This window comes from Hippoglossus hippoglossus, chromosome 24 (genome assembly GCF_009819705.1).
Source record: "Hippoglossus hippoglossus isolate fHipHip1 chromosome 24, fHipHip1.pri, whole genome shotgun sequence".
Classification (NCBI taxonomy): Eukaryota; Metazoa; Chordata; class Actinopteri; order Pleuronectiformes; family Pleuronectidae; genus Hippoglossus; species Hippoglossus hippoglossus.
In genome coordinates this window covers 10143983-10166140 of record NC_047174.1, presented here as the reverse complement: position 1 = coordinate 10166140, position 22158 = coordinate 10143983, and the positions used below count along the sequence as shown (strand labels likewise).

The following is a 22158-nucleotide window of genomic DNA, read 5'->3' as shown; positions in this document are numbered from 1 at the left end:
ATAAAGTTTTTTGGTTCATTATGAAACTGTTGCAGGACAAATAAGAATACGACGAGCCGCCACAGTCTAGATAACTTATGGGAAACCTTGCTTTGACATGGTGAGACAGGGCGTTAGCCTTTGAGGAGGTACGTGGTTTCAGAGCACCCTTCTAGTTTTGAAGCATAAACACCTATAGACTGCAAGGCCTTGACTCAACCTCATACTGTGGATATTGTGTGTGCCTGTAATTCTGAATTTTAATCCATCCTCCATCCTTAAACCACTGAGATTTAAGACAGATTTGTTGACATCCATTATTGGTGAATAGCAAGAACTTCTGCAGAAAATAAAAACGCCAGAAAAACCCAGTATTAGCTCGGTGCTGATAGACTGAACAGACCAAGTCCGACGTCCTGCTGTTGCTGTGATTTCCAACCAGTAGCTCCGACCTGTCCTCTAGCTCCCTGCTGCAGACAGGGAGGGGGGCTGTGCCAATGCAGGCATCTTAAAATATCTCCCAGAGACACCTGGACACCCTGCAGAGGAGCGTCAGGCGAGGAGCAACTCAGAAAACCCACTCCGAGATAAACTTAATGAGACGATAAGCGAAACGCGATCCTTTCATTTCGATCCACAGCACTTCAAAGCATTAAAACACCAAAGGTCTGCTGTGATAGAGGAAAGCAGATAATATGATGAACAGACAGGGAAGTCGTGCCCTGTTCTGTGTTCTGCTCATAACACCGAATAATAAGAGCCTTAGATTGACAAAGACCATGAGGGGGGGCGGAAGAATGAGAAACACACACACACACACACTGTCCAACACTCTACTGGGCCGCACTGGCACCAAACGCTCCACATGGGACGAGCCATCTGTCACTGGCAGGCCCCGTGCAGCTGTGAAGGCGAGCAGCACAGAACACCGTCCCCGTTGCGCCGCGTCCAGCAACTCTGAATTATTAACTCGTCTTCAAACGCACCGTGGGGGCTGCTTCGAACCAGCAGAGCACAGCTGATGTTATTACACGTGACTGCGAAAGGTGCCCGGTGGATTCAATGGTTTGCTGCTTCTGACGGTTCTGGATGAGAAGTGCTTGACAGTTAAGGGTTGAGAGTTTCATGTTATTGTGTCTCACATGGAAGGTGTGCTTTGAGTCACACTTTCCTTTAAACGCACTCTGGATCCACGAGGGAATTTAGTTTTTTGGGGTTTCTCCTCCCTACAGGAGGTCAGAGGTCAGGTTCAGCCACAGGACAACACAAAGGGAATAATAAGATCAGGGAGACTGCAGCGTCCCTGGAGTGGAATTTCACTCTCACTTCACCGCGCGTTCAATCCTTTGAACATCACAAACAAGCAACTTCACTGCCTTCTATTGTAATATAAAGGATACACAACTGGCAGCTGCGTACATTTAATAAAAAGGGCAAACAAAAGCAAAATTATGTACATACATTTGTACGATTTGGGTTTCCTTTTCAAACAATACAATGCTACACATGTGTATCACTAATTGAACACTAAACCCTTTAAATAAACAGTGTGCTCGGGGTGAAGCTGCTTGTTTTTAACTGGGACACAGTAACTTATGTGCATATTTAAGACCCTTTTTACAGGAATCTCAAAACAAGTCCAATGGAAAGTTTTCAATCAATACATGGAGGTTATGTAGGACAGAAACATCAGAACAATAGGACAGAAATAAATGAATATGCCATTAAAGGCAAGACAAATGATAATTTTAGCTCAAACTGTTATTTATATTCAACTCTATTTTCTTATTTTGTTTTATCAGTGTTTTAACTGTTATTATGTAAAGCTGATTGTGTTGCATTTTAATGTATTTATCTATTTTATGTTATTTTCTCTCTGAATACCCCCCCCCCCCCTTTTATTACCAATTGGTTGAATACATACATACCACATTAAATATATCAAGATTGAAAGGAACAGCATGGCAGGATTTAGCAAAGGGTCAAATTAAAACAACTAAAATAAATTCTAGTATATTTTCAATTGTCCTAAGTCACATTAGAACAACTCCAGGTCAAAGGCTTCATTGCAGGGTTGCACAGTGTAAACTGTCAGACAGCCACAAAGCTAAAGTGCTGCAGTCCATGTTGTGTCTCCACCAGGCTACACACATGAATTATTAAAGAGCTCCATGTTGATGCTGCAGGGTTTCCAATATATTATCCCCATAAAGGAGGAGGGCTTAAATTTTTTATAAATCCTGTGCGAGTGTGCAGAGGGACTGGGACTGATAAGAGTGACAGGAACAAGCGGAGGGAGGCTAATTGGATTTTAACACGTTTAAGGGAATAGTGAGGAGCACTCAGCCAGAACCGTCTCTGGGAGGCCGGAGTGAAGGTCTGCATCTGTGACCTCCGCAACTACAACATCAAGGTGATCTAAGTCAGGCTACATCCACACTACGTTATCAATTCTGCTATGGATACGCCGTCCGTGCTACTTTGGAGTTTAGGAACTGCTAAAACTGAGTAGTTTGGAAACACTGGTTGAGCTGTTGAGGTTTGAAAACTCTGGGGGTGCGTTTAAGTCTGGATGGGTAGAGAAGGAGAAATTTGAAAACGATGACGTGGACGCTAAATCGATTAATCAGGCTCATGACCACCTTCCAGGAGAAAACAACCGGTATTTGGCTCGGCTACCAGTGTAGAACGCTACATGGGTAATGAATAACAAGCGTTGCTGACCCTGTTGTCTTTGCTAACAACTGTTGTGCAGTTAAATCCTGCGTTTTACAATGACACAGCTGCTTACATACGTAGAAGACAAGGTATTTTTCGAGCAATCTCCTTTGTAGCCACTTACTGCAATTAACAACCAAATGCTTCTTGTGTATACCGGCAAGTGCATGCCTTCCTGTTTACAATGGCGTGCACATGCCCAGTGTATGAAAGTCGTCAGCTGATATGCACTGTAAGGCGTGTCAGTAGGGATTGGATTAAAACTGATACTGAGCCAAAACGCTTGTGTTGACTGAGATCATTTTATTTTGAAAATGCAGTTTTCAGTGGTATGGATTTAGCCTTAAAAGAGCACAAAACATGATCAGGGAGGGCGACGCCATGGTGATGCACTGATGACATCTTTCTGAAACTGATGGCTGGCAACACATTGAGCGCCCCGACTCCATCATCTTCACACAAAACCCTCACGCCTGGTGCATTACAGTGACAGGAACACAGCAATTTGATGGCTCAAGTGCCTTCACATTAAGTTATAACGCTCCTGCTCCTGAGACGTAGAGCGCCGTTAAACATTCAACACTCTGTTGAGCAAACAGCTGACCAGTGTAGCGTTTCGCAGCATCCGAGCTGACTCAGGGAAGTGAGTGAGTTGTGGTATAATAGGCACCATGTGCGCCGCACGCCTTCAGCTACATGCAGCGTTTACCAGCTGTCTCTTTGAGCTCCGCGCTCAGTAATTTAATTTGCAACGAGGAGTTGAAATCGTACCCGGGTGAATTCTGCTCTGGCTGAACACCTACGCTTGTGGTTAATTAATAATATCAACAGGAATGCAGAGATATTTGCACAGGCACCGTGCAGAGAGGAGAGGGCAAGTGCATAAGCTCACTGGGGGGGTGCACATACACACATGTACACAGTCCCAAGGACACTGTCGTGTTAGTTAAAAGCAAATGTTGTAAGAATAAGTGTTTGCTCCAGGGACACAATATTAAGGATTCCACATTTTCCCTTCAGGTCATAAGGGTCCTGAGGAGGTTTCACACAAATCTTTGTTTAAATCATATTCTGCATACACAACATATGAGGAGGGAAACATTGAGCTTGATGATATTCCCATCATCCACATCCCTCTTAATAAATTCTCTCTCTCTTTACTATGGATGGAACTTTGTATCTAGGACACCACCTTGACAGGGAAAATAGGCCGTGCATTCAGGGAAGACCGGGAGCTTGGATTGTGTGTGTGTGTGTGTGTGTGTGTGTGTGTGTGTGTGTGTGTGTGTGTGTGTGTGTGTGTGTGTGTGTGTGTGTGTGTGTGTGTGTGTGTGTGTGTGTGTAGGGGGGTTCTGACTCTGCCTTGAGGGGGAACCAAGAAGAGCCTTGCCCTTATTTTCAAGTTCTCACTCTTCTTACCATTTTCTTAATTCTAATGTTCCACCTCTCTCAACCAGCGAGAGCGCGACAATACAATATGCATCAGATGTTGATAACATCAATAACAACAAACACATTCCTGGGAATCAAACAGCTTATGTTGCTAGGCAACCCAGTGGCGGCACGGAGGTGGTACCTGTAAATGATATTACCGAACACCTTGGCCAGGCATCAAACGAGGAGCACAGACCACAAATCACCGCTGCGCTCTGAAATGGAGCAGAACACAGAAGTCCCACCTCTGGACCTGAATATTACACATCCCATGAGACCAAAGACAAAAACCTCATACTGTGGGTTTTTGAAATATTACCACCCCAATTTTCTTTTCATTATCACATCAAACAAAGGAGGGCAAATCCTGACAAATGACGGGGTGGATCCGGTAAAAACTGGAACATGGTAAAAACATGAATGGCTCTTAATACAGCGCATTTCTATGCCATGACCCAAAAGTCCCCTTGATTTCAATCAGGACACAGCAAATTACTCACACTCAGAGATATCAGTTCCCAAAATGTGCCTGGTTTGTTTATTCAAGCTCCATGAATTATTACCTATGAAAATAGTGAAAATGTGAAAAAAAAACAAAAAAAACTGTCAATGTTAAAGAAAGAAAACATATTTGTTCGGTTTGCGCCAAAATTCAATGAATTCTTTCTTGGCTCATGTCCCATCCTTCCACAATGTTTCATTGACTTGTTTTTGCATAAACCTGCTGCTTAAATTTTTGATTAAAAGTCTTTATTAAACAAAATAATTGTTGCTAATTATTTGGCTCTGCGATATGGGGAATGGTGAAAAAAATGATGTCTCTGCTTAACAACTTGTTTCTGTTTGTTTGGGGGTTTGATTTTAGCAAAAATCTAGTAATCATGATAAAAGTCCGGTGCCAAAACGCATTAGTTGCACAGTAAAGAGCCAATTCTTCAGTGGCTGTTTACTAAGTAATTTCACAGTGTTTTCTTTCAAACAAAAATCCTTTGCTTTATAATAGATGCCATTTCTCTTGTTCTTTTATTTGGAACGACCAACAAGTTCAGCCACTTGTCATTTGCCACTTTAATTACAAATCTCTTGAGAGATGTGCGAAAGCCTTTTTCGTGGCGATTTTTGATTGAACTCACAAATCTTGCATGTGATGCTTTTTTATTTTCTTCCACACAAAAAACTGTCAGGAAAAGATCAACGTAAGCATGATTCAACCCTTCAGCACCATAAAAAGGGATTTAATTGCATTTGTGTCTATTTTCCGGCACGGTGGAGTCATCGGGCTTCCGTACCATTTCCTTCAAGCTTTTTATTTCATTTACACTGGAGAGAAAACATATCTCTGAAGTAGAAAATAATTAAGGTTCATGCATCAACCATTTGCCCCGGAGGTCCTTGAATGAGTCGGTGCTGGTGTGGGTCTTTCAACATAATCCCCCCTTTTCACCAACACCCCTCATTAATTGCTTTCACTTCAAGACACAGTATCTGCTGGTAATCATAATGATGATGGAAGTTATCTGGCATATGCACGGCTGAACAAATGGAGCTTCCCGCAAAGTGGAAGCTGGTTAGGTTGAACTGGGAAATGTGAATTTGTCACACGAGTGAAATTATGTGGTTTTTACAATCTCACGCTGCCAAATGAAATCAACATTATCTGGATGGGAAATGTGCCCAATTCTTTGGAAGTATTATGATTCAATAAAAATTCAAAAGCATTCAAATTGTAAGTGAGACACAGCCTGTGTGATAAGCCGCGGTTAAAAAAACACAATCCCAACTTGATAAAAGCCTTTCCTGCAACGTCCTGAATGCTAATTGCCTTTGACTGCAGCCATTATGCAAAACATCGGCCTCAACCTTCCCACCAGGAACCGTCCTCCGCAGACTCCTGTGAATCATTAATTAGAGAGGATCAAACCGACGTCCTCACATTATGTGCGGCAGTAAAACAACCTTATCTCCTCGACTCTAAGAGGCATGTTTTGTCCTCAGAAGTGTCCAGAGAATTAAATAGGATTAGCTTCGGGGGGTTATTTTGCAGGGCAGGCATGATTACATGCTTCAAAATAAAAGTCAACACAGACGTTTTTTGTCCTTTTTTGTTCCTGAATGACTTCCTGTGCTCTATTTATAGCCGGCATCCCACAGCGACAATTGTGCTAACATTTGCTCTGCAGACAGTGACAGTTGGTATGATGCTGTGCTGAGGGACTGAGCTCGATAAGCAGAAAATGACTTGGCTTTTTTTTTTTTTTTTAAAACAAGCCGTATGGCATTATTCTACAATGCAGCATCCACAGTGTAGAGCAGCAGCAGAATAACTGAAAACAGTATATTCTAGTAACTGTGTTTCCCAGGAGCACTGAGGTAAAATAATGTTAATGTGGACAATGCATCTGGTTGATTCAATGATATTCGGACTTGCCTGGCGTTTCGTGACTCGACAATTAGGTCACCAACAACTGTCCTTGCTAACAAAGTAAGAGCAGGTGGAAATGTGTGATTTAAGGCAGAGATAAATAAATATTGTTCTGCAATGTGCATTAAAATTTAGTTTTGCTGTAAGCTTCCTTAAGGGCTTGAATTTATAACCTTATATGAGCAGTCGATTCAATCCAAGCTGTTTGTTCAACAGTTAAAAGCTGCACTGACCAATATTCCATATTAACAATGGAGCATAGTTTTAAGAACAGTTTATTTTGAGTGCAAATTGCAATTCTGGGAAATGTTTTGAGGCCTTTTTTAGCTCCTACACTTCAGAGCAGGTACTTTCCCTGCAGCACCGGAGGAACTTTAGGTGCCTCCAGTGCACGGTAATTGTTTGAACACATGGCAACTGCTATTTTTAAAAACCTGTGTAAAACATTAGCACGGTACACAACAACAATAGCAGGAGTTTCACTGTTATGGTGCATGTGTGATTGTAAGTGTTACCTTAAGACGCTGCCATCTTTATCAGACAATATTTACAGCTCGCCCCATTAATGTTATCAGGTTTTAGCGTTACGGTATCCAAAATCCTAAATTTTGCCAAATAGGTTTGTTTTTGCTTTGACACTAAATCTCCCACCAAAGTCTTTCCACCTAACTCTGATCTGACGTGATTCTACTCTGCTGCTGCACATTCACTTTAGAACTGTAGCATCCAACTAAGGTAATTAGGACTTTTCGTATTTGAGTTTTTTTTTTAATTTGATGAACGTGGGCACTTCTGCCAATACGTGAACATTTACTGAATGGATTTTATGTCTAAAACGACATTTTGATTGAGTGAATCTGGAGAACATGATGGAGTATTTAGCTGCAACAAATCAAGACATTTCCCTCAAGAGTTGGTGGAGACCAAATAATACCTATAAAAAGGAGAGTGAGTGTTGGACTTTGCTTTTATGAATAATATTTGGCCTACGTGCTCTGTTAGATAGAGTTTTCTCTGCTTCACTATTCATGAACCACAACTTGTTACACTATATATAGACTCTTTACAACCTCCTGACAGTTTGAGTTCATCGTTGACTAAAGGGAATGACGCATGGAGACGACTTGCACAGTAAATGTCCACTAAAAGTGTCTTGAATCATTTTTATTGAGTGGCTCAGTGACTAATCTTTGTCTCTACCTAATATGTCGGCTGCTGCTGTCGGTTAAATTCATATTTTTGAAATTTCCATAAAAGGTCTGAAGCATTAAATTACATTTTTATAGCGAAAATAACTTAATTGGATATTTCAACCTCCAGTTATTACTTTAAAAAAATGTGAAGCTCTTTCTGTATGTGACCTAATCAACAATAAGGAGAATAAGGACAACAGCTTTATTATAGTTCATTAGAGAAAGAGTAAACATTTGCAGAATCATGCCACGATAACACAACCAAATTAACAATGCAGACACTAACACAAAGAAATCTTCCCTCGCGGCAATTTATTCACAAAGTATAACTGCTCAGCACCGTGGAAGGATTGTTTTCATTAGCAAGTCAAACAGGGCGTGATTTTCTGTTTGCTGATACAGATCTTTTCCCCCCGGAGTCTGCCGGCTCCTATCTCACCAAGCTCATCAACTAGAAATAGCTCCTTCAGAAGAAACCCCTTAAAAACACTATAATAGGCTTATTTTTAATATTTTCTATTTAACAGAAAAACACATTTCCAAATCTCTGTCTCGAGCCGAGTGCTATACAGGAAAACAACACTGAGCTTCCTCGATCCATTATCACTCCGAAGCAAAACAAGTCACCTTCAAGAGCCGCTGATCTCATTTAAGACCGAGCATCTCAGTGCTCCCGTTAATAGACGAGGGCTTCCCACAGGAATCCCCTCTAATGCAGTGCAGCACTTTAGACCCTTCCATGCGAGTGATGGATGCTAGTCTGACACAGCTGGATACCTCGGCTCAGGTCTCTGGAGTATCAGGATATTGTAGGGGGGGGGGGTGCAATCGATGTGAGTGCTTGGGCTCCGGCTTAACGGCGTGGGAATGCATCATTCAAACTTTTTTTAGGGGTTATATTTTTTACCTTTTACTTATCGGTTTTTAAGTTAGAAGCTTGTGATGGAAAATGTTCCAGTCCTTTAGATAATGATGGTAGTAGAACATAAAACTAAAAGCTGCATCACTCAGCCTTCTTAAAATCACCTTTACTTACCCCAAGAGCTTCATTTTACTGTTTCACCTCCAACAACGAGCACTGTGCTTCACTGCTGTTTAATCACAGCCTCATTTTGGAGATTGAAATGATTAAAAGATTGTTAACCTTGCACAGGAGGTCGCTGTGCATCTTCAGCTCTGTATACTGCCTGTAGTCTCCCTCTGAAGCTGCATACTAGCTGTACAACATCTAGAAGTAAGGTGTGGCAACAGTTATACCACGTAAACAGGGAATTACCCAGGGATATGATTATGACTCTCAAAGCTTAGAATCTACTTAGAGCTTCTCTCATCAGGATTTTTGCATTTTAACAAACTGAAATTGTAAATGTGAAGGAAACAAAAATACAGGGTTCCCAAAGTCATTATTAAAATCTCATCTCACAATTATAGTGACCAAAGTGATCATGAATACCAGTGTTCAAAAAGTGCGAATAAAACACATTGAAATATTATGAGTAGTAGAGGCAGGGAAATGTATAAAGCTACAGAGCTGTGAGACTCATGCAGAGAGCAGCATGTAGCCTGTTTACAGACTTTTAGTAAAAATATCAAAAAAGCTTAAATTCCTATTTATGCACAAAGTATAGAATATAGAATATTCAAATTATTGTAAAATAAATGTAGATAAGACAGAAATTATTATTCTTAGTGACACAAGACAACTAAAGAGCAGCAGGCGCACATTTTTCAGCAGCTTTTAAAGTTGATCATCAGCATTTGGCTTCATAATTTAAATTAAGACAAACAGAGGAAACAGTTAAAATCTCAATATTCATCTTGGTTTAAACATTAACAGCTCAACTCAATTCAATTTGACAACCACAGCATCGAAATGACTCTAATGAGGGAAACCCCTACTGGTCTTTTTTAGTTCTTGTTCTCACTATAACAGCACACACACACACGCTCATTGTGCTTATACATGATCTACAGAGGTTTTCCATTTTCACTGTGACAGTCGCAGGTTATTTTTAGGACAGGGGTTCCTCGGCTCTCGCTGCTGAACTCGAACAGGGACATGATGTGTCACAAATGGTGAGAGGAGTTTGAATTTTTCAAAAGGCACAGAGCATGGAGATGGGATTTAGCTCCCAAATGGAGGGGCAGGTTCAGCTGACACACGCACACGCACACACACACACACACACACACACACACACACACACACACACACACACACACACATCTGCAGTATATAATCTCTCTCTCACACAAACACAAATACACACACCCCGACAGAGTAACAGTTGAAAACATGCCCAGAAAGACTCTTAGAGCGGAGTGACAGCATATCCCATTTCACAGACGGTTGTCATGGACATCAAACCGAAAGACGACTCGGATTTCGAGACTTTTATGTACGCACCAAACAGGAAAAGCTGGACCGCTGGCGTGTGTGTGTGTGTGCATGTAGAGTATGTGTGTGTAGCATGAGCAAGCAGATAGAGGCGCCCGGTTTCCTCGTGTTGCATAATTCACCACACTTCAGGCCTGGGAATATTGTTGGTGCTTAAAACCCCTCCAGAGAGAGACACTGCACGAAACAGCCCAGAGACTCAAACTGTGGTTTTGAACGTATACATGTGTGTGTTCATGGAGGTGAAACAGGGCCCTAAGCATGGATTTAGTATGTGATGTCGGAGTGAAGGACGCTCTCATCTCTGTTATTGTTAAACTGTTGGACAGGAATAAAAACCTATAGGCTTAGATAACCAGAGTTAGCCCATACAACCCTTTACATCACATTCTATATAAACTGCGGGGCCATGAGAAAACGTCAGACACTTGCTATAACACAACTCTCAAGAGCCTGACAAAAAAAAAAAAATCAATATAGAATATGATGTGGAGCCGTTTTTTTAATAACATGAGGCGGAGGCTTAAAAAAAAAAATCAATATTTGTGGAGTGTAACAGTGTAGAAAATATACAGTTTAAATATTACAGGGTCGAGGCGGCGTGTGAAAACGTGAAAGAACATCACATTGCCGTCATCGGAAATTGAATTCGATATATGAATGTTTTCAGCCCGATGTACGAGAGAGTCAATGTGAAAGTTAACAGCTGCTCCTAGAGGGAAATTTCAAATATCATTTATAACCTTCGCAGGAAAATAGAAAATTAGGTTTTAAGGATTCAACTAAACCCCGACATGTAATAAACGTAGGTATTAGTGTCTTTGCACTTAACTCTTCTGTTTTGAGTACAGAGGTAGATGAAATCCCAAGTGTTCAGAGTATCCTCGGCTAAAACGTCCTCCGTTATCCTTAAACCACGAGGAAGAGTAAAGATAAATCTCTTCTGCACAGTCGGGTCTTTAAGGCATTAACACGGGAATGATAGTTGTGGAATAAAGGACAGATGGGCTCCCACTAAGCTTTGATAAAACCCAGAGCTATGATAGTAACACAACGATATTAAAATATTCCAAGTACCCATAACAACAGCAGGATTAAAACTCAAGACAACACGTGTGTGACAAGAGGAGGTGAAGCTGTTGTCGACCCTGCGTGAGGTGAAACCTGCGCAAACAAACCTGTTGGAAAACATATTTGATGTGAGAATATCCTGCACCGCCATTGTCGCACTTGATTAAGGAGAATGCAGAAGAAATGCACCTTGGTGACCTGAGGTGGTGTCAGAAGAGGAAGACTGAAAAAAAACAGCGTAACCCAGTAAATTGGAATGTGGCGGCCATAGCTAATCAGTTTCGTGATGATTGTTTTTTTCACTTCATCGGCAGCACCAGCACAAATCCTGCCGCCTCGGTGGTGGGCCAGTGGACCATCAAAAAAAATCAGGTATTAACGTTTATATTTGCCAATATGCACCGATATGAAAACCACGCATCCAATATGCAAGTATCGTAAAAAATGTGATCCCTGATAGATCTATCCCCAAAACATCTATATTGGTTGGGCTCTAATTAGCATGCTTATATTTTCTAATTAGCACTAAACACAAGGGTACCACCAACATTATTACAATTCATCCTGAGAGGGGCTTGACCGAATAAAGCAAATATTATGGCAAGATAATAGTGGCACGAGAGAGAAAATCCCAGGAAATTGCCAAAGTAAGATTCATCCTCTGAGAAGCATAATAATGTCTGAATATAAACTCTTCACAATCCAGTAGTTGTTGAAATATTTCTGTCAGGACCCGAGTTGTGGGTTTGACCAACTGACACACATACAGTGAATACTGACTTAAAATGTAATGTGCGGGACATACAATACTACCACTGAAGGAAATAATGAAAAACTGAGTCGAGCAAGAAGCGGAAATAAAGTCTGTGCAGAGCTGTCACTGCTTTTGACAATAATCCAACTAATCAGACTCTTGGGGGGGGGATTTAGCTCATGTAGCTCTCATCTGACCAAAGAGGAGAGAGAGTTGAAAGGTTGTGCACTCACACAAAATCCTCTTAGTTATTATTAGTACAACTGAATAAAACTACTGAAATCAAAGTGGTGTCATGTTCACAGTCACTTTGCCCCTTTTTCAAACACACAAGGGAAAAGGCTTTATATAAATACTTTACTAAAGGGAGAAAAGTACAGAGGCAAATCTCTAAGACAGTGTCTGAACATGTTAATGTTGCTGCTCCTCTGCAGAGACGACAACAAACTGAACCAAATCCGGATTTTCATGCTTTTTGGACTCTTAAAGTCAAAGACCCCCTAAAGGATACATGTTTAAATGACTTCAAATAATCAATAAGATACCTCTCAACTTTGGCAACTGCCGATGTTTGAAATTAGAAACCCATTAGAAAGGTTACTTTCCTCAAAGCAAGCACCATGAAAAGCCATTAGCAGCACTTAATCATCCAATCTCTCCTCAGTCTGCGACTTGTGAGGCTGATGAGGCTGCGAGGAACGAGTGTAAAGGTGGAAAGTCTGCTCATACTTAAAGTGATCGTTCACCCAAAAATGAAAATGCACTCATTATCTACTCACCACGATGCCGATGGAGGGGTGGGTGAAAGTGTTTGAGTTTTTTTTAAATGAATTTACCAAAAGTCTGTGGAAAATTCTTTACTTTTTACAGAACAAAGTGATGCCTGGGCCACTTATAAAGATGCATTTTCCCATGTGAGAGTGCAAGCACCGATTGGCTGCTTCTTTAGGAACCCTGCACTAGAACCAATACATTAAAAGACTTTATATTTCACAGTTTTAACTCACTGGTCACATGGACATATTCTGCAAAGCCACATAAAAATGACTTCCCATAACAAGAACACTGCACCTCCCTACAGCTGCATTTCTTTTTTCCATCCTCTACTGTTTGTTCTTGGTACATTACGTTTTTTTGTCGTGTGCGTGTACAACTGTAAACAGGGCAAATGCAGTAAAAGGTCACGCACTGTATGCTAATGCAACCTTTTCCTGTTGATGCTGTGTTAAATAAACTGAGAACCTCGCCACTGAAAGCACTGCAGCGCCAAGCAGAAGATGATGTGTTACAGTGGAAAATGCTCACAGTGATAAAGCCTGCCTGGGTTCATTCGATCACTGCAAGCGGATGAGTTTTGTTTCTTTTCCTTTATTTTTCATGCAGATTTCAATGTAAGTGAGATTTTTATATGAATAAATAAGTACTATTGAAACGGAAAACATCACCATTTCCTGATTGTTCTAAATAAAATGAACAGCAGTGTGAAACTCTCCTCCTCTGAGTCTGAATGGTCGGGGGGGGTGAAAGCATTACACTCCACTCATGTAACATAACTCCTGCTGCGAGAGAGCAGGGACAATTACACACTGTGAGAGTCTCACAATGAGCAGAGCACAGTGGAGGATGATCTCTACATGGAGCGCAAAGTGTGAACATCGACCACACTAACACACAAAGTCGACGGTGGTTACGCACTGCAGCAGCTCAAAAGCCTCGTACAAACACCCTGCAAGCATTTCATCGACACGGGGGGTTAATGGCAGATCTATAGCAAAACCAAATGGCGTGCATGTTACAACTGAACTACCAGACACGCACAAAAACGATATGGAGCATAAATTCATACCCTAACGGTGTAGAGTACTTAATATGCAAACTAAAAGTTAGGTTTGCATTATAAATATTGGAATTATCGTCTATCGTTTATGTTGTGTGACCTAAAACGTGGGTTTAATTTTCCGACTGAATGCTCCCTCACGTCCCTCAAACACCAAAGCACGCGTCAGCACTTTAAATGTCCACCGACTGGCTGTTAAGTTTTTAACGCTGCTCTCTATTCATGTTTTCGTTTTGATTTTACATGGACAATGTGTCTTATGTTGTTTTAATTATTTATGGTGACAAAGAAAGCTGAATGTAAATCTGTCTATATATTTTAACCCCCTGACAAGATCAAGGTTTAGTAGAAATGTGTACATGGTGAGTTAGTTAGTGAGTGTGTGTATGGCAGCTTTAAGTATTGGGCTAAAACAAGTTGGTTTGTTTTTTGGTATGTTGTCATGTATGAGAAGACCCAAAGTCCACCCTATACACTGACTACACGCTTTTGTACACCAGGATTTGAATAGGACTGATTCTGTCCCAAGCTTTCTGATCCTTATGAGGATTTGATCCCTCTAACTGTTTCCAGTGTAGTTCCAAAGAAACCAGAGAAATCTTGGACACTTTTTCTGCTCATTATTATCACTGTCATTTTTTTAAAGGATTCTAAGCACCGCAAATAAAGTTCCATTTACCTCCTTAGTGTTAAAGTGATGACAGAAATGTTAGAAATGTACTTTTTACGACATGGGCAATTGAAAACAAAGCTATCTGCATGGTTAGACACCATTAAGCACAAGTGGGAAAACACTTTAAACTGGCTTTCCATAGAACATAGACATGTACTCAATGTCAACGCTGCGTTGATGACATTTTAATGGTGCATCATAACACAAATATGCTCCATCATAATAACTCCTCATCTTATTTATCACTTTTTAAAGCATTGGGAAGCCTCTGTATGAGCTGCACACTGATCCCAGCCTTTATCCATTTTCCTCTGACACACCCTTCATCTTTATCCTGTCTATCCCAAACAGTCCTCCTCCTCCTCCTCCTCGTCCATGACTTACGGGCTCCTGAGTCTTAACGAGCCATTGAGAGATAATTGCTCCTCGAGGGGCAGAGCTAACTGACACCGCCGCCTTCTCCATGTCACTCAGTCAAGCCCCTGTCAGCCTTAATAGAACCACGAGCTGTACTCACTGCAGAGTTCTCAAACCGGTCGAACCTAATGACTGTCGAGTCCACTGATTCCAGATCAAGCTCTTCTCTGCAAACTGCATTATTGTTTTTTTTTTCCCCCCTCAAAGCAACAGAAGCACGCGGGAGCTGTGTGTTCTACGACTAAATGAGGCTCGTTAGTTTCTGTTTCTTTCTTTGATACTGATCACACAGCTGTGCAGCAGAAGCCAGACATGATATATTCATCAGGAAATGAATAAGAAACTAGAAAGGCACTCGGTGGAGCGCATCCCCTCCAACAAGGCCAAACAGCCCCCTTCTGAAACCAAACTTAAATGCCCTAGATCCGGATTTTTTTTTTTTAGATCTGCACCAAATAAATATCAGGGCCTATATGCCACATATTTCATCAAGAACCATGAATTATGTCTTGAGAAAATAAGCAAATAAATAAAAAATGTTGACAAACGTCCAATCTTGAAAAGAAATTCTTGGATCCGACCCCAGATTCACATCAAAATTGAATGGGTTCTTCCTTGGGTTATGCCCCGCCCCTCTAAATTTTATGATAATCAATGAGTAGTTTTTGCGTAATCCTGCAAACAAACAAATAAACACACAAATAACACAACAAAACCTCTTTGTCTCAAGGTAAAAAAAACAACAGCCCTGAACCCAAGGACACAGTCCCACCGGATTCAACTGTGTCCCAAAGCTACAGGATTTTAAATTGATGCAGACTGTACAGCGCAGACGTCCTTGGTGCCAAGGGCAAGCGTGTGTGTGTGTGTGTGTGTGACTTCTGAGATGCAGAAAGGTCTGCACTGCTTCTGTGTGACATGATGCGGAGGGATGGCTCGCACTCCGGGCACACGCTGCGTCCTCTTCCGTCCTGCCAGTGGCTTTGACCTCAACAGATGACGAGGGACGGCCACGGGTAGCGAATGTGGACGTAGTGTACATGTCAGTTCACTGCTGGCTGAAAGAACTGAAGGCTGGCTACTGCTGATGTCCAGAAATGGCTCATTTTGTGTTAGTAAGGTGGAGAATAAAAAAAATTCTTCCTCTTTACAGGGTTAGAATAACTTTATAAAGCAACTAATCATCCATGGTTTTTACTTCATTATCATGCAGAGTGCGTCCCATCCTCAGGTTGTTCAAATACAGAAGAGGAAGAGATCTGGCTGAATTAATAGCCGTCACAAGCACTAATGGATTAGTCAGACTTGCAACACTGTCAGTAGAATAAACACACATCAGGAATGCCAGAGGCGCCGTGACAGTAAAGTACTTCAGAGCCTAACAGGGCATTTTAATACTGATCTGTTAGTTTGATCAAAAGGTTGGTGAGAATGAGTATTTTAGTTCAACGATTCACAGAGCCGAGTGTATCTACAGAGGTTTGTCGCTGTTTGCAAGAATGGAAATGTGATTATTTCTGATTAACTTGTTATTCCAACTCAAACGTATTAATTTTTAGAAAACCTCCTGAACAACTTGAAATTGGCTCATTACTTCAGCAGATTATTCAAAAACTCCTGAACCGATTTCAATTAAATCTTCTAGAGGGGTGGAGCATTAGCCAAGGAAGAACCCATCAGATTTTGGAGTGGATCTGGATATTGTTTTTCACGTTAGCCTTTGCGGAGGTATGTGCTCTTTTATTTCCTTTGTGCATGAGACATGGGAGTAATGGACTAAGTGCACATTCCCTTTAACAAGGCAAATATAACATGTAATCACTGTACATGGCTCCTTTAAGTGTTGCAGCCTTTAAATCAATCTAACAGCATTCGATTCAGACTTTAACTGAGTTGGATGTTGTACATATCAAACCTAATGAGATCCTGTCATGACTTCTACATTATAAGTGGCTCAGGGGCTCATTCGGACATTAGACTAATGTAATGAGCTGCACGTCTGGATGGGTCATTAGCTAAAGTGTTGGTCAAGGGGAAGGTTCAGCCTCACAGTGTTGTTAGCAGACAGGTCAAGGAGTCACCCAATCAATTAAGTCGGCATGTGGAATTATAGCTTTTCCTTTTGAGTGGCGTTGCCCCCTCCTCTAATGCCCCCGTCTAATCGTAGCCTAACACTCCAGTCTCATTTAAATCTCCAATATATACCTTTGGCCACTAGGGGTCTATCAATCAAGACAAAACAGAACAAGACTGAAATTGATGACGTTGTGAAGCAGCGAGGGATCATGGGAGTTGTCGTCTTCACCACCATTGCCGATGGAAATTCCACCTGACGTGACTCAGCACAAATCATGTTCACGGACGAGGTGATGTTACGTTTTATTCACTTTACGCAGCACGGTAATAAATAACCGCGATCCATTATGTGACTCATACAAAGGGTGGAGGCGAACCAAAATAAAACGTCCTGTTACCATGAATAAATCTTCTCTGGGTTTGAACATAGTTGAAATCATTTTGGATCACGTAGGTGAAAAAGTCCACAAAATACGCAACATAGGTCTATTTATTCTTTTAACATTTTAATAAAGAATTGTTTCATATTATATCTTTAAAACAAATCACTGCCGCTAATGCTTTTATATTGATCTATTGTCATATTTAATACCTGACCTTTGTATGTAGTTTAGATTTATCTAGTATTGATTATCTGTCATATGACCAAGCCTCACTATTTTACAACTTGGCAAGGCACAGTTCATATACAGATTAACTGTCATTATCGAACTGAGGCGATTTTATAGCCACACTCTCCTCCAATCAGTACACAGGATGCAAATGATTCATCACTTTTTCCCCCCCGAAGCATTAATCACACCTAATTTGTGTGAAGGTGCCAAGCAGCTGCAATGTCTCCTTATTTGCATTCCGACAGCAGTCTCTGACGCATCGCCACATGCTGGCATAAGGACGCCGTCCTCCCTCCAAATTGCCTGCTAAGTAGCTTCTGGACATCGGCAGTTGTCCTGTCTGTCTGTCTGTCTGTCTGTCTGTCTGTCTGTCTGTCTGTTGTGATCCCATTTTTCTAGCCCGATTCCTCTGGTGATTTTTTCTCAGACACAAACATTCTCCTATACAGACGCTGTAATCCGTCCTCCCCAAGATTCTGCACTGAATGTATCCTTCTGCCTTTTCTGACACCTACAAGAATAAAACTAAGGCACAAGGCTCCTGCAGAACAATGTGACACAGACAATGTCTTCCCCAGATAACATGTTGAGGGTTTTGCTCATCAGCTTTTGCCATTGTACAGGTGCCACGGTAATGATGGAGAAATGGTGCCATTGAGGGGAAAATAATAAAAAAGTCCTCCTTTCCATCAGTGTTAGAACAAAAGCTAAGATCAGAAGTTTTAGAGCGGCAGCCATCATCCCAAACCGGTCAGGACAACCTGTCACTTAGCGTTGACGTCTTGTGCTCAACTTAAGAAACCAAATGCATCCAAAACCCATCAGAGTGACTCATTAATGTCCCAATCTAATGAAAGTTTTAAAATCCAAGTTCATGTAGAACATTTCCTCGAGAGCGTGGAGGAACCGAGCCCATAGGTCCCGCCTGTGAAATTAATCAGTCACGTTTAATGAAAGCTGGCACGGACGGCTGATTATTCACTAGGCAAGGAATTCGGGACGAGGCAGAAGCAGCATGCTGGCGTTTATGGCGGGGAGAAGCTCACAGGCGACGTAGCTGCAGGGAGGAAGCGCCGAAGACAACACTTCACACATCAGTGAGGCAGCAGAGCCGCAGGCAGCAGAGCAGCCCCTCGCTCTCTGCCTGGCGCTGAGGTTCGTGGCTCTGACCCTTCACTCAGCGCCGACAACCTCCTGTACTCACACTGTAGTAGTCCGGGAGCAGTCTTGCGTATTGCGTACAATACATTTGAAAAACTAGAAGCACATAGCAGGATATAGTCAAGTAGTATATATCAACGAATGTAATTTAGTTATTGTTCATCTATTCATCTGTCTAGTGTGTTTTTAATGGATACCAAAGAATGTAACTTTTCCCTAATAAAAGCTTGTATTATTTTCCCTTCAATGTACTGCTGAAAAATGTACATATAAATTAAAACATTTTCATGTGGCTAAACTAAAATACTATATGAACTACATCCATATTGTGTGTTATGACAAAGCTAACAAAAGACCATGAGGACATAGCATCCTTATTTCATGCCGTTAGATATTCTACACTGTGTAAATACGTGAAATAATTATTCTTTGATTGGTGATATGGCCACAAATGACATCAAGATAAAGTTTTCATATCAGTTGATATCACAAATTATTATCTATTTTACGTTAGAAGACTACGTGAAGGTTGTAGTTTTAAATTCATATTGCTATCGATGAAAATAGTATTGCGATACTTATTCATATTGTTTTATTGCCCAACCAACTTGAAAGTATTTGATTTTAGCGTTGCCACAAATGGTTATTTTCGTTATGGCAATTATTCGGGACTTTGTGTTATTCAAATAGAAGAAAGAGAATAATATGTCTTGCTTTGTCTGACAAACAGTTCAAAACACAAACAATAAAATACAGCAAATACCCACATTTAAGAAGCAAGAAGCGGCAAATACTTATCAAATATTGTTTTTCTTGATTAAACACTTGAAACGATTGTTTGCCAGTCATTTTTTTGTTGATAGATTAATCGACATTTGACCAACTTCCAGTACTGATTATAATTTGGCTACATTGAGTGAATGCTGGTTGTTTTTGCTCAGGCACTGGGACTGACCATATCAGGCACGAGGAAGTGAAGTGGAGGAGGATTGAAACTTAACACACAATAAAGCAGCTTTGTACACAACAGTACACAACAGTACACACCAGTACTTCACAGTGGGGCCACATCAGCCAGTGGCAAGAGGGCAAACAACAGCTCTCCTGCATTAACACACAACTGAGGCACACACCGTCCTCCTCTGACAGACAACAGCACCTTTACACCACTGGACCACATCTGCACACATCTGGACACACACACTCACACACAAGCTGTCACTCACTCTCGTGCTTGGAAGTTCCCCATGTGTGCCGCGGGACTCCCGGGCTCTTGATGATCGCTCTGCCGGCGGATTTCAGCGCGTCCATCCCGAGGTGTGTCTCCGGTCTCCGGCAGGTGGATTCCAGAACCTCCTCCCCGGTGAGTCTCCTCCGGACCACGAAGGCTCAGGCGGAGCTCGACGGCGTCAAATGCGCCAAAGAGGAGGAAGCAGGAGGTGAAGAAGAAGGAGGAAGAGAAGGAGGAGGAAGCAGTGATACAAGTTATCAGCCTGTGTCTCTACCCACTGGTGACAGGGGGGGGGGGGGGGGGGGGGGGGGGCGTGTCCTCACTACCTCACCGACCTGTGACGTGTCCTCGATACTTATCACGATGAATATCAACGTGATCATTTATTATAAGTTTACAAAGCTCGTTTTGATGCAGATCAAATATGAGTCATACTGTTTGCACCATGAATGAAATGTCTTATTGATAATCTGATCACAGTACTGACTGACTTCTGCTGCCTGCAGTTTGTATTGTAGGTTTTAACTTATTGTAATGCATTGTACCTGCCTGACTACAACAAGTTATTTTATTTTGATTTCAGGTTGCCATTTTCAAAACTGGCCAGTTGATTAATGAGCCTGTTAAAGGTTCAGTGTGTAGAATTTAGTGACATCTAGTGGTGAAGTTGCACGTTGCAGCTGAATATCCCTCACCTCACCCTCCCCTTCCAAACATGAAGGAGAACCTGTGGTCGCCTTCAGTTGTCATAAAAACTCAAAAAAAACATGGCTGCCTCCATAGAGAGGACACGCTCCCAATGTAAATATCAATTATTTAAATATAAATGGCCCATTCTTGATCCCTTTCGACTAAATATTACACACTGAACCTTTAAATAAACAAATGAATGAAATGAAATGAAATGTATAATTATTGCGTAGTCATGATATTCTTGTATTGGCCAGCCATCATGGGAAATATTTGATTATGAGGCTGCAACAAATGGTTGTTTTTCCACTCACAATTAAGATTAAGATTACTTAATTGATTAGTAAAATATTATGCTAGAAAAAAGAAGAATTTGTAGAAATGTCTTGTTTTGTCTTACGAACAGTTTAAAACACAAAAATATTAATTTCTACCTGATGGACAATAAAATTCAGTAAATACTCACATTTTAGATGCAGGAAGCAGCAAGTATTGGGCTTTTTCTGCTTGACTAAACAACATATTGCCACACAAAATAATATATTGATATCTATTACACACTGAACCTTTAAATAAACTTTTATTTAGCTGTTGCTGTTATTGATGAAAATTATATTGCAATCATGATTGATATTGCTTTATTGCCCTATGAAGCACCAATCTCCAGCATAGAAACAAATCACTAGATAATTATTGCAGTGTTAATGGACTTACACTCACTAATGAGCTGATGGTTAATGAGCTTACAGTTGAACTGTTTGTCTTCGGATTCTCTCTGGATAATTGAACTGTGGTTGATCAGCAGCTTTTATTATCCCCTTGTAATGTGTTATAATATTTCTACCCATCATCATGTGTCTTTTCATTTCATGACAGGATTCATCTGGTCATTTCATCCCATCTTTACCAGTTTTCCATGTTGGGGATCTAAAACAAATATAAACCATAAAACATGGCAAATGTCAAACTAATGCATTAGTCTTTTTCGATTTATTGCATGTTAGCCCCCTCTATTGGATGCAATTGGTTATTACAACTTTGAATAGACTCATTTTCACTTGTAAATAGACAATAAAATATCAGTTAAAAATTAGTTTCTTTAACAAAATAAACTATAAATAAAGAAAACAAAGACCAGTAAAGACGAAGGCTTGGTGTGACAGATGGTTAACAACTTGCAGCCTCCTCTTTCCAGTTTGGAACTGGTGACTTCTGGTGCATTGTGTGCACTCCAACTGTAAAGCTGTACACCCCCCCACCCAAAAAGCATTTCGTCTGCATGTGTTGCATCAGATAACTGTGAACCCTCCAACTCCACTTGAACTTTGAATAAAGAGAAATAAATTTCTGACACATACAAAACATTGCATTTTTTTTTTGTCCTTCATGGTGAAATCTTTATTTCTTATTCTCTCCACAACCCAGCACAGGTTAACATGTCACATCTGAGCTCCTCTCTCACATGTATTTCACACTCAGGAAGCTAAGCA

The 22158-nt window shown here is 41.0% G+C and overlaps 1 protein-coding gene across 2 annotated transcripts in view; it reads right to left on the bottom strand.

Moving 5' to 3' along the window:
• Positions 1-20265, bottom strand: part of si:dkey-71h2.2 (low density lipoprotein receptor adapter protein 1) — a 37699-nt gene extending 17434 nt beyond the window's left edge. For both annotated transcript variants that reach the window (XM_034580219.1, XM_034580218.1), the window contains exon 1: positions 19974-20265. In XM_034580219.1, the coding sequence (XP_034436110.1) occupies positions 19974-20058 (85 nt within the window). In that variant the 5' untranslated portion in view covers positions 20059-20265. The remainder of the gene's footprint in view (positions 1-19973) is intronic.
• Between the last annotated feature and the right edge of the window lie 1893 nt (positions 20266-22158).